Consider the following 17272-nt stretch of genomic DNA (forward strand, 5'->3'; position numbering starts at 1 on the left):
AATAATTAAAACAAGTTTCTATGATTTTCCAGCTTCTTAAATGTGAATATTTTCTGTTCTCTTTGCTCCACGGAACAAAAAAATCAATACAGCTGAATTAGTTTGGTTTGTGGACAAATATCATCAACATTTTTCAACAGTTTCTGACATTTTTTCACAGAGTCCTTAATGAATCGGGACAATAATAATAATACTCATTAGTTGCAGCCCTAAAACATTATTTCAGTCCAGATGACATCACCAACTTTACTGGCTGCTAAAGTGGTTCCTAAAGATGACAAAGCACACACATGTACAGATAACAAAAGGGTGCATTGAAGTAGACATTTAATATCAAACATGAGGTTTAAATGGTTAAAATGAAAAGTTACTTTTCTGAGTAAATGTCGGGAAAACCCGGAAAAGCGACAGACGGCACAGTCGGCGCGGCGCAGACGTCGCACGACGCCTTCCAAAGTCAAACATACAGAGTTTAGACATGCGTTCTGAAGACGGACCGAGATCAAGCAGAAACATGTCACGGAGTTGCTGCGTTATTTTCCAGCTACAGCACCCACAGATATATCGATATGCAAGAAAGGGTGGAACACAGAACAAGGGACATACAGCAATAATAAATAGACATCATTGCCTGTGTGAACATGTACCATACTGAAATATAAACAAGAAAAAAAAAAACGACTCAAAATTTCAAAGAGTTTACATACAACTGAACTTCAAAAGAAAAGAAAATCTTAGTGTAACAGAAGTGTTTCCCGTGTGTTTGTCCGGATGTCAAGTTTAAAACGGTTGTCTTTAACGGTATCCATGTGACAACTGACCTGATCGTTTTCCTATTTTTTGAAACACTTTTTAAGACTTTTGTGGAAGAATGGAGAGCTCACACATAAACACACGTCAAAGAGAAACACCGCACCTTATAACTAAGTACCAAACTTCCTCCAAACACAACATGGCTGTCACGCCTACATGCCTACGTACACACACACGCGCTGAAACACACAGGGCAACAACTTAAAACATTTAAAGAAACAAAAAACAAACCATGAGATATGATTTTGATGGCGAAAGACGAGCAGAGATTTGAGAAGCAAAAAAAAAAAAGGACGAGGTGATCTCGATATGTGTGACTTGTGCAAACATTCTGCTTTTTCTCTTTATCTCTGAGAAATCTATCTCCGTATCGTAGATAGAGACATTCTGCCGTCTGGGTCAACGCGTCTCAGCCGTGAAATGGAAAAGTATCTCACCATTAAACCCATTTTTGTCTTTGTGAGAATAAAATCACCTCTACCTCTACTTTTGTTTGAACAGATGTGTTTTTATTCTTTAAAATATAATTAGGACTTCTTTTATGACCCCAAAAATATCCCTGACACCTCTGTGTTTAACGCTCTCGCCAACTGGGCTGAATGAGAGAAGGTGTTGGAGGGGAACAAGTACAAAGTATCCACAGGCTGAAACAGCGTCTCTGTAACACAGTACCTTCAATTATCTCACACAATAATAATATAACCTCTTGAAAATGTATGGCTTTTTAACCAAACCCCCTTCTGGCCGCATTCAGTGCTGCGCACCGCGGAGACGAGAGGTCTGAACAGTCATGACGAGAAAGCAGCACGGACAATAATAATAATCTTCTTAACAACAATATAAGCTTCTGTACAATCAGGCACAAAAATAAACATTTTTTTCTTCCCATTTTTTACTCCAGTCTGAATCCTTTGGTCTTTGGTACAACAAAGGTGATTGTGTGAAGGAAATGAGATGATTGTGATGGAAGGGTCCAGATTTCTCCCTTTCAATCTGAATGACACATGAAGTTCTATCACCAGCAGATGAGATGTTCTCCAGACTCTGCTAAGCTTCTGTCCATATGCTACACTGATGATCCTCGTGTGTGGTGTTCTGTTGTGAAACTGCCTCGGTGAGGAAAGTCGATCGGGATGCAAAGCTTTGAGCTTGTGGTGGTGTGATAACTAATGAAAATTAATCTTCAAAATGAGCTTCAGCAAGGTCAGCTGCAAGGGAAAAAAAATCAAGTGTGGAAACTACTTAGGACGAGAAATTGCCCTATGACAGAATTCATTATTCTATTCTGACCTCAGGAGTTCCACTCCTGACTCGACATGGCTTCTTAAAACCGTTTTCTAATGCTTAAATGTTTTCAGATCAGTTCGGACGTCCTGTTTTGCAGCAGGAGTCAGAGAACTGCAGCTAACGAGACACTGACTGGATCTTTTCTAGACGCCGTGTGTCCACAGATGTCGCTTCATGTCTTCATTTTCCTTTCATGTTGCAGCTTCCACCTGGCATCAACCGTTACTATATCAAAAAAAAAATAAAGGAAAAAAGAAAAAGCAGGCTATAGCAAACCAGCCAAGTCCTTTGGTTTCAAATAATGCGACAATTCCCATTTGAGTCTGCAGTGAATCAAGCTGCAACTGAGTTAAAGCTGAAGTTCATAAAATGGCGGCAGGAGGGCGATTATGACGCCTGCCCAGCTCTGTGTGCTACAGTCAGTCGCCCCGGGAGTCAGCAGTGCGTGGCCTCGATGGGTGACAGCGTCAGGATGCTGCGGTCGTTGGAGTAGAAGTTCTCCGTGTCACTCCAAGACCTGGAAACAGGCAGCAGTGACCGAGGGTTAGGACACTGACGCAGAGTGTGTGTGTGTGTGTGTAAAGTGTCAGTGGGTTCGTCTGTCACTATCTTAACAATCACTACCAGACTGGAAGAAGCAGAGGAGAGTGAGGGATGGAGAGTTAGTAATGGTAATGATGGTGTTAGTAATGAATGAGATGAGTATCACAAATCTCTCCTCACTAACTCACACTAGTCCAGGATCTACCAGGGCAGGATTGTTCAATTTAACTGGATTAAATGCTCTAGTGCAAATAAAAAATATTGGAGATCGTTGTAATTTTTTTACATTAATGTAATGTAATGTAATGTAACATGTAATGTTGTAATTTGAGCCCCACCCACCCCCCCCTCTTCCCCGGAGAATTAAGGTTGCCAGGTCATTTGAAGAACCAATCCTGCACTGAACTAAAAGACTGATCTACAAACTGGGATCTTGGTCAAAGTCAGTCTTTTGTAAATTTCTTTGGTGAGACAGAGATCTTGGAATCTCACAACAGTGTCCACATCACTGCTAGTACTTCACGTTTATTCTGTACGTGGAGGCCCGGTCTACGTATATGAAGCAAGAAACAGTAGGTGGTGTCGTAACAAACAAGGGACACATTTATCTAAATATCAACTTATTTTCGAGAACTTTGAAAGGCCCTAAAAGGTTTTTTCAAATTCAAATTTCATGGACTGTGGGAACCCTGTGCTAATGTTGTTTAAGGGATGGTGATGTGCTGTTTGCCATGTCCACCACACTGTCGGGTGTTATCTGACAGAACAAACATCAGCAACAGGGGATAACAACCTTTTCCAACAGCTCTGTTTGGGCTGTGTAATGTTTGAGGTGAACACATGAACACATGATTTAATTGGCTACTGCCTCCACTGGAATATTTGCATTACTTGTTTCAATTGGCCGCTGCTCAAGCTGCTGCTTAGAAAGTTTAACATGTCTCAACTTGAGTAAAGTGAAGCTATAGAGCTCCAATGCAAGTATCCGTACATGTGAGTCAGCTGTGGCGACTGCATGTTTTTTCCTGGTTATTCCTGGTTTGTTCCTATTAGTGGGAGATAATGAGAAGAGACTTGAGCTACTTGGATAACATGGATATAAGTCAACACAAGTGTCAGAAAGAGAAATAAATCATGATAAACAAACATAGACATTTTTGCCACAGTGTGCAAACACTCTCAAAACAAGGATTCTGATCTTCTGCAGCTAAAAACCTACAGCACTACTAGAAAAATAGGCATCGTAAAGTTCGTATCCAAAAATATTTAACATGTGTATACAGAATAAAATCTATAGTAATAACCGTATATTTCTACTCAGCAAAACAACAAAGCCTTTTTAAAAAAGAAAGTAAGGACACAGTCGCTTTCTGTTAGCATAGCAAGCTGGCTTTGATTTGAAAATGTCAAGCAAAGGACAAGATTGAGTACACGTCTCGTCATTCACGCGTGAACTGCTCCAAACGGTGTCATGCTGGACCAGACAGAAAACATCATTAGAATTTTCTGTAAGAGGTCACGACAAACTTTACTGCACCGACTCGCATCTAAGCTGAAACCAAGCCAATGATCAGAGTCTGTCCCTCAAAACACCAGCAGAGACACTGTGGTTCAACGTCGTGCTCTACATCCTCTCTGGCTGCTACACCTGATCCTCACAAGACTGTATGAGTTCATCCTGTGAGTGTACTGATATGACATGAAAACTGCTCATGTTAGACTGGTTGATTTTCCCATTTCTTTAAAGTCTAAATGTCATTTTTCTTCCTGTAAGAAATTCCTATGACCTTAAACGTGACACTGCCCGCTGTGATGATTAAGACAACCGTTTTAAGACCTGGTTGACGGGAAAACGGGGGCAACCCGGGGACGTTAAAAAGGCTGATGATGATTCAAATGGTGGTTTCTCTCAAGTGCTACACGTCTGTCGACCAGAGCTGAGGTCAAACTGAAACATCTCAGTGCTAAAACCATCTTTGCTCTGACACCAAGATGCCTCAGCAAAGAACCGGTGGGAACATAAAACCAACAAAAGGAACAGAACAAACAGATTTCTAACAAAGGCGGAGCTCACGGGAGACATGGACAGCACAGAATAAATAATGTCGAAGGTCGAATAACATTACACACCACACAGAGAGACACAGGGGACAGAAAAAGATGGTCGGGGGGCACAAATACATACAGATATACATTGTGTACAAAATGCCAAAGGCAACAGCAGCCGCCATGCAACAAGACATAGTCAGGACATCCTAGTTTTCAAGCCTGTGGTGGACATGAACAATCAACACACGAGGTTAGAAAACCAAAATGTCATCAATGTTGGCCTCTTCTCAGAAGCACATATAAGGCTTCAGGATCCAGTAGAAAAAGACTAATATTTACAGGAAGTAGCAAAAAATAAACAAAAACAACAACAAAGAACCCCCCAAACAACAAGACTACACTTCCCAGAAGCCTCTCTGGTTAGTATGTGGTCCCCTTGAACTAGGAGGGGAGGGAGCAAGATAATCTATCTCATTTCCAGTGAAAACATCTGTCGCTGTTCCTGCTTTGTCGCCACGTGACATTATTCAGATGTAGCGAGCATTCAACGCTACAAGAACAGGCCAAGTTGAGCAGCCAGCTACAGGTGGGCTTCCATTAAATATCAGATCAACTGTATATGTTCTATATATGTTGTAAATATACTTGCTAAATGTCCCCAAGTCAGTAAGCATGTTATATAGGACTGGGTAGATACATTCCCTTACCTCTATGGCAGTTTCCTAGCATTAAGGCCAAATGTGGGACTCGCTTAATCTTCCTCTAAGGGTTTCTACTTTATTTTCATGAAACACAGACAGTGAAGAAGAGGGACAGGAGGGTTGGACAGGCAGAAAAAAAGCTGCTTTCAGAAAATGGGCTGAGGTCCAGACATTTCCCTGACCACAAATGTCACTCTGGACACAACAATTCAAGGAAAATATCTGAGTTACTCCACATGGAATAGAGCAAGACAATTCACAACGAGCAGGTGGACTTGACTAAGGCGCCAACTCTTGACTGAACATTCAGGAAATTCTCCTGTTGTGTACCTCGTATGTAAACGACAAACCCGGAAAATGTCTGGACCCAAATTCTTTACAGTTCATGTCTGTAAATAGCTAAGGTGAGGGAAAGGACAGAAAATATGGACTAAACTAATATTTAAAGCACACAAATGCAAAGCATTTTACCGGTGTTTATTATTAATATTCTCGGAGGACAGAGTGGCTGCTGCTTTGCAGTCGGCATGATCTAATTGGTGGCTTTGTGCCACTGTCAGAAAACAAATCAGTCATTCCCGCAGGAACAAGGGAACCATGCATTAAGTGGTAATTTGACCCTGAAGTGATTTGAATAGCTTACTTTGCTGAAATGGAATGACCCTGACAACAATTAAGATAGATTTATGTTGTGGATGAATATCCAACTGAGCATTGTTTGAAGAACGCTGAAAGGTACAGACACATTAAAATGGATTTTTGCCTCCAAGAGACTGAATCAGATTTTTAAAATTGGATGACACATAAGATGTTAATTTTTTTTAACCACTGCCTAATCCTGGTAAAACTACAGAAAACCTAAATTACAAGTGTATGCAATAACTACTCACACAGCTGTATTTCTCAGAACTGGCCGACTTTTGTGAGAGGTTGCATGTTTTTGTCCAGAGGGGATAAAAGGAGTGCATTGACCTGTCTGCTCTCACAACATAAAAGTCTTGAGTCAACACACATGCTTCAATTTTTCCTGCACAAGATCTATTGCAAAATACTCGCACACAAGTGACAACAATGCTACATCTTCATTACTGACCTGATCAATACTGAGTGTCCCCAGCCCTTTTCTGAGGGGAGTGATTGTTCAGCACAAAGGGCTGATAAGGTCAATTAATCAATGACCCTACACTCTGGGATCCAGGTAAAAAGACACAATAACGTTGAAACTGCAGACGGAGCAGAGCGGGAAACTGTGAACTCAGCAGACTCGTCTTTTAAGCTGCACTCGCCAAAAATATGTCATAAAGAACTTCTTTTTTCATGTTGTTCATGTGTTTTATCATCAGTGTCAAGGTGCAGCAAACAATACTCTTCTTCATTTACATCTCTAACATTTAGGACAACAGCAACACAACTTGCCTCCCGCATCACATCCACATTTGGAGTTTGCATCATGTAAGATTCAACTGGCTATCAAATGTCTGGCATAATTTTACACGGAGAGTCCCCCACAATGAACAAGAGGAACTACTGCACAACACAGAAGTGAACCAAAAACTAATACGCAAAACATAATATTTGACATAGAGACACTGGTGTCATCTGTTAAAGTGCATCACAGATTTTACAGTTTACATTGAAACCTGGCTAATCTGGCTAAGTCCCATTTGGGTACCAACCTCTAATTCGTAGTACAAATGTATTTAAGGGAAACAGAGGAGACAGACAGGACAAGAGCTCATAGCATAGATGATAAAGACAAGAGACACATGAGCTGAAAGACAAGACACGCCCTAATGTAGGGGCTACAATAGAACAGTAGTGTAATATTGAGGCCTGTTGCGTAGAGCCTGACTGATATATTGATAGGCCGATAGTAGCTGAACACAGACATATGGTGTCCAATATGAAAAAACGGAAAATATGCTTGGTTCATTTAGAAATTGTGAAAATACACAAACATCTTATTAAAGAAATTGTTTTGAATCAAATTCAGCTATTAAGTTATTTCCATTTGTAGCCCAATATGCAGTATCTCATTGTATAATGTGAAGAATATCGGTATATCAATACCAGACTTCTTTAGCTCCCCAAACATCCAGAGTCAGTCAGGCTCTACTGATGGATGCCTTTATAACGTCCTAAATAATTGCTAGGATCCAAATTCTGCCAATCATACACAGCTGCATGCTCTGTAAATGGCCTGGGCAACACAATCTACTGGTCTCTAGGGTTTTTTGGTTACAAGGTGTACTAATATTCTAGATAGTACACTACTGTGAATACAAGATTAAACACTTCATTCTGTCAGGTTAACCAAAGTGTCCAGACTCTCCCAACACAGACTTTGAGGGAAAAGAGAAACTGACAAAGTTCATGGATGTGTGATGCACACATCTTCACCCTCAAACTCCACCTTCAGCTGCTTGCCAAAAGTTCTGCTGAACCACACACACCCTTTAACCCGTCTCCTCCGTGACAACCCGAAACCCAGCTCTCCCACAGCTGTGTGCTCAACCTGCTACAATCAGGGCAAGAGAAAACTTACAGTTGAGTTGTAGCCATATTACGGGCTATTGCAGTGAGGACTGCAGCTCAAATTTTTGAAACCAAGAGGTGATGACGGCTCGTCAGGTTTCATAATCATTGCTAGCGTTCGCCGTGGTCCTCCCCACCTGTTGTTGCGGCTGGACGCCTGGCAATGGTTGACACCGTCCGGACACTGTCCTGTCATTTGCTCCACGAAGTGGGCCAAGCGGGAACAGCCGCTCTGCCCATGTTGGTAGCAGCACAGGGACTCCACACAGCTGAGGGCCTGCGTGGGGGCTGATAGAGACTGGAGGAAGGTGGATAGGGTGGAGGGGGTAGAAAAAAAGAGCAAGAGAGGGTGTGATCAGTTGGAGAAGGTAGAAAAAAGGACAGAAAAAGGAAAATGAAATATTTAAAAAAACATACAGTAGGTTGACTGTCACAGTGAAAGGATGATTGCAGGGTGAAGACATGCTGTCACCGGAACAATAATGTACAGAGACAACATTTCAAACATGCTACATAGGGAGCTGAAATATTGCAAATAAATATGGAAATCATAAAACAAGTGGACAAATAAAGAACAAAAGCCTTCCTTTATTTTATAATTATTATTATTATTATTATTTTTTTTAAATCCAGGTAGCCAAACACATATTAGGGTCAAAGACCTGCTCACAAGAAAGACGGTTTTCTTCCCGTAATGGGTCAGGTTCATCCAGCGTTATTAAGTATAATAATGTGATTTCAAAGGGCTCATTTACAGACAGACTGTCTCTCCACTACAACTGCCACAGACAGATGTCATATCTTTGATGGATCAGACACTTGACATCCCAGTGCAAAACTTTTTAATTTGCTTCATTGCAATCAAATTGGTATTTTATTAGGTTTTATGAGTTGTCTAACAGTCTCTGCGGCATAAAGTGCATTTAATGTTCTGGGATTACACTGCATTTCCAGGTTTTAGAAATACAAAATAATATAGAACTTGGATTTACAGCTTACTATATCACTTATCACTAACTATAGAACTATACAGATATTTGTTTTAATTTAACTGAAAAGAATACAAATGCAGTCTCTGTACTAATGTAGTCCTTATGCAGTGACTAAAAATTCTCACTGCTACAGTAGTCTCACTGACATAGGTAGATAAAGCTGAATGAAGTTGCTGCCTAGGAACCTGTGGGATCAGGTGGCTCTACTGATCTGACTCAGCACCCGGGAGAGTGAGAGAGACAGGGAGAGGGAGGGAGGTGAGAGTGAAAGCGAAGAACAAAGAGAGAACTGAACAATGGTTCGTCTGCAACCTGAACCCTCCTTTTTCACAGTTTAACTGAACAGCATAATTATAGATTATCCTCAGAATACATGTCATCAGCCATAATTCGTTACTATGTGAAAATTGTCACTACAAGTATCCAATGTTTTTCAAGATAAATTTCACTCTAGAGTGAAAAACCACAGTATTGTATCGTCTTGTTTGTAGGAAACTATTCTTTAATGAAGCCAAAGTTCTTTGATTCTGTGGCTTAAATGCGTGACCATGTATTTGTCTGTGTGATGCTGCCGTTGTTACTTTTCAATGCAGCAGATATTGGAGACCGTGTTGGCTTAAAACCAAACTTTTGCTGATCTGGCCGGCAACAGGAAAACACAAACAGGACAAAAATGAATATGTTGGCAGTGTCAAATGTCTCTGTGTGATATTGTAAATCAGACGCTTCCAACTAGAGGTTCTCAACCCCACAGGACAGCACCCAAAGCCCTTTTTTATGGGTGTTAAAATTAAATTGAAAGGTTCCACTAAGGTTTATTAACTTAAAAATGTTACTATATCTCACAGAAAGGAGAGTGTAAACAAGCACATAATTCATGGTGTTAAGCTAGCAAAGCAAGCCAGCTCAATGCTGAATTTCTCAAAAAGACAGCTCAGGTCAGGATATATAGTCTCAGAGCGCTCATTAAAAGCCTGGCTGCTTGGACAATTATGCAATTATGTCAGTGAAATTAAAAGTTAATACTAACAATACAGAGAAATATATGTTCCTAAAACCTACAAGGAACAAAGTAAACATGGCTCCCTAATAAGTAGCAAATATACTTTTGTGACTGCTGTGCAAGGATCAGAGGAGAATGCAATTACTACAAAAACACATCTTTGTTCCACATACCATCCACTGAGAAAAGCAGTAACAACAGCCAAGCCACAACTCCAGCTTGGAGAGATCCTGCTATAGACTTCCATTTGTTGGTGAAGTGTCCTTCATGCTTTTAGGATGGTACAACCACAGCAGCTGGTTTTTCCATTAACTTCACAATGACTTTGCTTGAACCAGCAAACCAAACATTAAACACTAAAGCATCAATCACTCAACCACAGCCAGTGCTAGGCAGAGACAGAATATTCAGTTACAATCAAAGTTGTTCATCAATGCCTTTTACCAGAATGACGACCAATAGAAAAATATTAACTAAACTGGTCACATCATAGCACCGCGTCTGCCAATACTTTTTTCCCTTTGCAGTTATAGAGAAGCCTTTGTAAATTTTTACATCATTCCATGGTTGATTTGTTGAAGGCAGCTACCAAGTATGTTTACGTTTTAAGTAACAGCATAACATGTATTTATTTATTTATTTTCTTATAGAATACAATAATGCACTCTGTATGTAAGAAAATTAAAGAAAATTTTAAGAAAAAAGTGCAAATAAAACATTTAAAAAAACATTTGCAAGCCGATAATGACATAATTCAGATGTCAATATGAATGACTATAAAAAATAGTGGGAATTAATGGCTGACCATAAAACACAGGGAATGATCAATGAACTCAGCATGCCAACAGCATTCTCCCTCTCTTCAACCTCTGCAACTACTGCATATCTAATCAGTAACTATGAGGGCTAAATTTAGACCAGGTTATGGTTGTGGGAGTAAGGGGTCACTACATATCTGGGTTTACAATTAAGGTATTCATGCAAGGGTAAGGACGTATGGTGTTGATCATGGTTGTGTCATTCACACAGGAGTTGAGACTGACAGACAGACATACAGGAGGAGTTATTTCATTATTTAAATTAAAAGACAGTGTAGGCCATGGCAGAATTACCAAAGTGTAGGGTGTTTTAATCAAGCATAAGGGCATACATGGTTGATTGCATCTGTTAGGGGGTGCAGAGGGTTGATTGGTCCTCAATGAAGGCCATAGTGTCGGGGCAGTGAGAGTATGGGAGGGACAATGGGAGTGAAGTACATGTATGGTACTACCTAGGGGAGCAGGGGTCTGGGCCAGGGGTAGCAGGGGGAGGATAAGCAGCTAGCAGGTGCCAATTGTCCTCCCCTGGGCTCCACAGGGTTTTAACAGGGTCATATTCTGTGCCGACTGAACCCTCAGCCTCTTCCATCTGAAGGACACAAGATGCTTACAGTGAGCCCTGCTGGCTTGTCAAACAGCTCGACCATCAGTCAGCCAGGTACACTGTTGATAGGTCAGACATCAACATCGCAACATAACCAGTAAAAGGCAGCCTGACCAGTCACACACAGCAAAAATATCCACAGTAGTCTCACATTCCATTGCTGGATGTATAGGCTGGGTGTTGATAGCTACATAATTAACGTGATGACAAAGTGTAGCCTGCTAATGAATTCCATTAGGAAGAAAAAGAATGTAACACAGAAAATAAAGAGTAAATTGGAATACAACCAGAACTGAATGTTCTTTCTTTTTGGCATAAAGCTATTGATCACAAGTAGAAGACAAGTTTAATTTTTCCCTACTGTTGCACGGAAGTAATGATTCTCTGTTGTCCAATCAATGGATTGTAGTGCGTCTCGCTCCACACTTTAGGAGCTGGACCAACATAAGGGTACCAAAAACTGGGATTGGTTATTTTGTTACTCTTCTTTAAGTAAAATACCAAAAAAGAACTATTCTGCTTGGTGGAAATGTGACGTTCATTTTTTGAGATATAGGCACAAAACGACACAACCAGTATAACAGTGGATATTTTTTCAGTGCTCCTTATTTACCAAATTGCAGATTTATTAGTCATTTAGTGAGCCAGTGGTCAGTCTGTCAATGTAAGTTCAGGGAGTGTAGGGAGTCTCCTAACAGAGGAAATTTCTGACCCTCAGTCTACAGTGTGCTATAAAAATCAAATAAATAAATAAATTCTCAAATCACTCTTGGTCAGCTTTTTGGAGCCCTCCAGGGGTGACCTCACAAAAACAAACAGAGCTGAAAGCAAACAGCTGCTTCCTGCTTCCTGTAACTGCACACCAGGTCACATACTTACTATTATTCCACTGGTACAGAACTGATCTTTATATTAATTAGTAACGTGTGATAACCTTTTATTACTGCTTCGAAGGTTTTTGAGAAATGTACAGCGTTTTGATGAGGTCACAGGAGGGGGGGCCGTAATTTGTCAAAAAAGCCGAGACAACTGAACACACTGGCAAAAATGCCAGCAAGCCTAGAAATAGCTGTAAAACTGGGTAACAAATGAGCAGAAAGAAGCTGCAGGCGTCCCAAAATGTCTCAAAGGAAAAACCAACCTTCTAGTGCAGAAAAGAGCAAATCTATTAGTTTCCAAACCAATAAACCTGCTGCTGAATCTATTAGAGCAACAAGGTCGACAAACAGGAACCAGGAGAGCCCTCTGGGTTCTCTTGTGATTAATTTCGTCTAATCTAATTTGGAACATAGGACTGAGTGATACTGGATTTCCTTCAACAGAGATGAACACATTGATTTTATACAGCAAATTAGCATTAAAACACCATTTGCAACCAATTAGTTTGTCTTGTGTAGTTCTGCTGAGTCAACAAACATATTAGTCTAGCAAAATACAATGCACTGAGTATAAAATGCTTTGGTACTTTATTAATGAAGGAGGCTTTTATGATGTGCAAGTCTACAGTTTGTTTCTGCTCAAAGAGTTTATGGGATGGGACCTGCATGTATATTATTAATAGGTTAAAATATACACTTAGCTGCCAGTCTTTCAGGCAATAAATCCAACATTTATTTGGGTCATAATGTTAACTTACTTTGCTCTGAAATGGGTTGATTTTACTTAAGGGTTATTTTTAAGACTTTTGTTGCTTAAAAGTAAGATTTATAGCTGTAACGTAAAACCATTATAAAGGAATTATAAATTATCTGTTAACATTGTGCTTCAATTTCTAAGCAAGTGCTTCAGAATAGCACATAATCTCCAAGGCATCATTCTAAAATAGCTGTGACAGTAACACAGCTGTCTGTCCTACTTGTGACGGGACAGCATTGTGTGGCTGTGTAAGGCAGCACAGACAAGTGGAGTCTGTCATGCAGCAGTAGTGGGTGATCAGCCTTTTTTTCCCTGTGGGTCTGCTGATTTCATGCAGGTGGACAAGTCTGTGTTCTCAGGCGGGGACACCATCTGATGACGTTCAGCTGCAGTGTACATCAAGAACATTGACCATGCTACGGAGACAATATGAGGTTTGAGGGGCTGCACCATGCGTCTGATAACAGTGAGTGTGGCAGGCCAGCCTGTGGCGGCATGACAAGACAATTAGCTGATTGTCAGGAGGTGGTTCTGACTGGATGCTCTGATTTGGGACAAATGCAGATGCAGGACGTCATAGTCCTAATTGTGCTTAAAAAAGTATGACTCAAGACCCCAAACAGAGTCTCTGCAGGACAACATCATATAATACTCTATCATAAGTGCTAGGGAAGCAATCAAATTCAAGACAGTGAGGATTCTCTTGTGATTGACATTCATTCATTCCTTTGCTCATTCATTACTTTGTTCATGCCGTGGAGGGAGTCATGACAGTACCATGCTGTGGCAGGAGTTTGTGGAGCTCTGAGATCACATTCTCTGTGCCTTAAACTAAAATGTCACACATGCATGAGCTCAAAGGCTTTTACGTCACATCCATCTCTATCATCTCTGACCTCCAAAGGCCCCATTCGTGCTAAGCTCCCAATCATGGAGAATGCTGCTCGGCTTGTCGAGGGCATGCAGTAACAGACATGAAACAAACAGCAAACTGCAAATACTAACAGCAAACAGCACAACATCAAGTGCACTGCCAGTGTCAGAAACAGGCCCGAGTATGAATAAATCAAGTCCAGACCTAGGAGATTATATGATCATGAACAGGAGCGCTTATTCCATAAAGCAATGATGACCATTTAATTCCATTTAAGAGATTACTTTGGCAAATATGTTTACATCTATACTATCTACTATATTTTTGAGAAGACTTTTTAAGACTCTAAAGTGTGTGACATAAAAACAAGAGTGTTTGTTTAGTGCTGTTTATGTGACAAAAAGAGGTACGTAACATGTTTCTTATGTAAAATGTGACAAAGGAAAGACTTTTTTTTTTTTTACATAGTTAGACTAAAAGCCAACTGGCAACTATTTTCATAATTGTTTATTCATGGCTGTAGGTCATTTTTCAACTAAATATACCAATCATTTCCTGTTTCTTCTTGAAATGTTATGACATGATTGAGAAAAAAAGTTAGTTTGGGCCCAAAAGATACATCATTTTTAAACTAATGGAAGATAAATTAATTCAACGTACAAGGACAGGACAGAATTGCTGGCATTCTGCTCAAAATTCAAACAGATTCATTCCAAAATTGGATAACATGGATCAATTGCTTTTGAATAAAGCACTCCAGGGATACTTGTTTTATCGGGATTGATTTTTCATGAATTTTAGGCTCAGGGCTGGATCAGTCTGATCTCCTCTACCTAATTTTGCCCAGCTGGCTCTTGGCTCTGGACAGAGGCTGCAGAGCGATGAAGTCATCTCCTATTGCCACACGGTTGGAATACATCTACAGCAGGAGCACATAATGCAGAGAGGAGAGGAGGAAGAACACATACAAATACACAGAGAGGTTAGAAAACAAGCTTCCCCACACAAACACACACATAGAAAGAGAGACATGAACACGCACACAAGGATTCAAACATATTTCATATTGAACCTGCAGTAAAAATCACACACACAAACACCCAGAGAGACAAAACAGGACAAAGGTTAGAGCAGAAACAACAAACACCTCAGTTTTTTCTGTGAAACAAGAAGAGAGTTTGGCAAAAATGAAAGTATAGGCTAAAGCATAAACAGTCTCCAGCTGGACAAATCAATACCATAACAGCATGGGTCTGCTGAAAGGTGACCATGTACACTGTGCTCTTGTCTATGTGTATATGTGTTTGTGGAAAATGCAGAGAGGGGTCATGTGGTGTGTGTGTGTGTGTGTGTGTGTGTGTGTGTGTGTGTGTGTGGGAGGAACGTAACACCAAGCTGTTTGTGTAAAGAAGTGAATTACTCGTGACCACAGACCGGGTGAAAAAAAAAAACCTATTTAAACAAAATTAAGACATCGGACGTTTTCTCTCTGTGTGGAGAACTTGGGTTACCTTGACAATTAAATTTATTTTCTGCCTACGGGTGCATGTCACCTTTCAGGAAATTTCATTTCCATCCTACAAGAAGAAAATACAGAATCTAACACACTGTACAAAATGACAGTTTAACTACTTAGCTTTACTCTTGAACCAGGGTATGCAGACCATATTTTTAAAAAAAAAGTAAAACCTAAAAAAAGTATATTACATTACATTATTATTACATTACATGTCATTTAGCAGACGCTTTTATCCAAAGCGACTTACAATAAGTGCATTTAAACATTTGGGCACAAATAAGAGCTAGAAGTAAGTAAGAGCTTCAAGTAAACCAAACTATGAAGTGCTAGTCATAAGTGCAATGTATACGTTTTTTTTGTTTTGTTTTTTTTGTCGTCGTCTTAGTCAACACCAACAATTGTTAAATGGAAGTTGATATCAACTAGGTTATCAAAAAATTAATGTAATGTAACTTATTTTTCAAGACAGGGATAATGCACAATAAAACATTAATCTTGTACAACAAGAGAATATGCATTGTGCCAGGTTGTAGCAGATTGCTATTTTCCACCTGTAGTCCCTGGGCAGGTTGATGAGTAATAATTAAGCAATATTAATCATTATGATGCCATCTCACAATTCTACTTGAAAGGTCATCTATCTGGCCTCATTCCTATCTTCCTTCACTCTTAAACGTTTGCTGATAAAGAAACAAACTACAGATCTAGTTCTATTTAAATTCTTCCTGTGCCACTGCAGTCTCACATAGCTGATGAGGACAATATGATGAGCAATGACATGTTAACAAAAGACAAAGACATATTATTTCTAACTATTTCTGAGGTTGGTCCCTAGATTTAACGGACATAACCTTGATTATTTTAGCCACAGTTGGCTAAAATAAACGTATGTGAGTAAATCGTACTCAATAACAAGACTTCTCAGGGTAGCGTCAGCAGAATGAATACCTTGGAAGAATTTAGAATGGAAGACAATAAGTAAACTAAAATGATTTCAGAAGTGTTCTCTCCAAGAGTGATTACTGGAGTCAGGCCACCAAGGCATGCGAAAAACACAAAGAAACCTCTAGAAAAAAAACAGGTCAGTGCTGGACAAGCCTCTTTAAATCTAAGCCAATTTGAAACCTGACCTTTTTACCAAAGAAAGAATAATCCACTTTAGAAGAATGGCTGCACCTCTTAACCGAGATTCTTAGACCGGAAAATCCTTCTCTGAGCGCTATGTTACCTGACTCTTCTGCGTGCTGGTGGGCTGCAAGTGTCTGTAGAAGACCTTCTTCACCACATCAGGAAAGAGGCAGGTTATGACAATGATGATGATGGCGAACCAGGCTGAACCACTGGACAGCAGCTGCACAAATACAAAGTACATGTCCTGGGTGTGGAGGAATGGCCTGAAGGGAGAAAGAAACAATAGTTAATTACAGCAGCAGTACATTGCTTATTTCTTATCAGTAATGGGAGGCAGCTATGAATTGGTTTGTCTAAAACTCAGTATGTTGGCATCAGTCCGAGTGTGAGAGATGGCTTTATTATGTGAAGATGCAGCTAAAGGTTTCCTCTGCTATAACAGCCTGGCTCAACTCAGTTTGACCTTGTCATTGAAGATTCAAGGCACATAAGCAGTTCAAGCTTGGCACTTAAAATGATTCAATTAAACCCAGAAAGTACAGAAAATTAAAGGACCTGCGTCCTGGTCCAATTCTATCAGGAAGGCTCCTGCCAGTCTGTGAGTTGACTTGACTGGTGAAAGTGGTTAAGACCTTGCACATAATCACAAATTATTAAATCAGCCGTTTCCTTCTACAGTCATACCCTCAATACCACACTTGTTGCACAAAATATTATTTTAGGTAAACATAATCTTGACTTTCTCAGAGGGACATTTTGGGTTTTGCG

General features: G+C 40.1%; 1 protein-coding gene across 3 annotated transcripts in view; it reads right to left on the minus strand.

Moving 5' to 3' along the window:
- Positions 1 to 310: 310 nt before the first annotated feature.
- The window catches only part of atp11b (ATPase phospholipid transporting 11B (putative)), a 44957-nt gene continuing 27995 nt past the window's right edge, over positions 311 to 17272 (minus strand). The window contains exons 28-30 of one of the 3 annotated variants that reach the window (XM_044043661.1): positions 16602 to 16767; positions 8066 to 8226; positions 311 to 2617 (exon numbers count right to left, since the gene is read on the minus strand). In XM_044043661.1, coding sequence (XP_043899596.1) covers positions 2536 to 2617; positions 8066 to 8226; positions 16602 to 16767 — 409 coding nt within the window. In that variant the 3' untranslated portion in view covers positions 311 to 2535. Of the gene's footprint in view, positions 2618 to 8065; positions 8227 to 14687; positions 14774 to 16601; positions 16768 to 17272 lie in introns of those variants that run through there. The other 2 variants (XM_044043662.1, XM_044043663.1) reach the window with 2 other exon arrangements.

The sequence above is a fragment of the Solea senegalensis genome, linkage group LG14 (assembly GCF_019176455.1).
Source record: "Solea senegalensis isolate Sse05_10M linkage group LG14, IFAPA_SoseM_1, whole genome shotgun sequence".
Classification (NCBI taxonomy): Eukaryota; Metazoa; Chordata; class Actinopteri; order Pleuronectiformes; family Soleidae; genus Solea; species Solea senegalensis.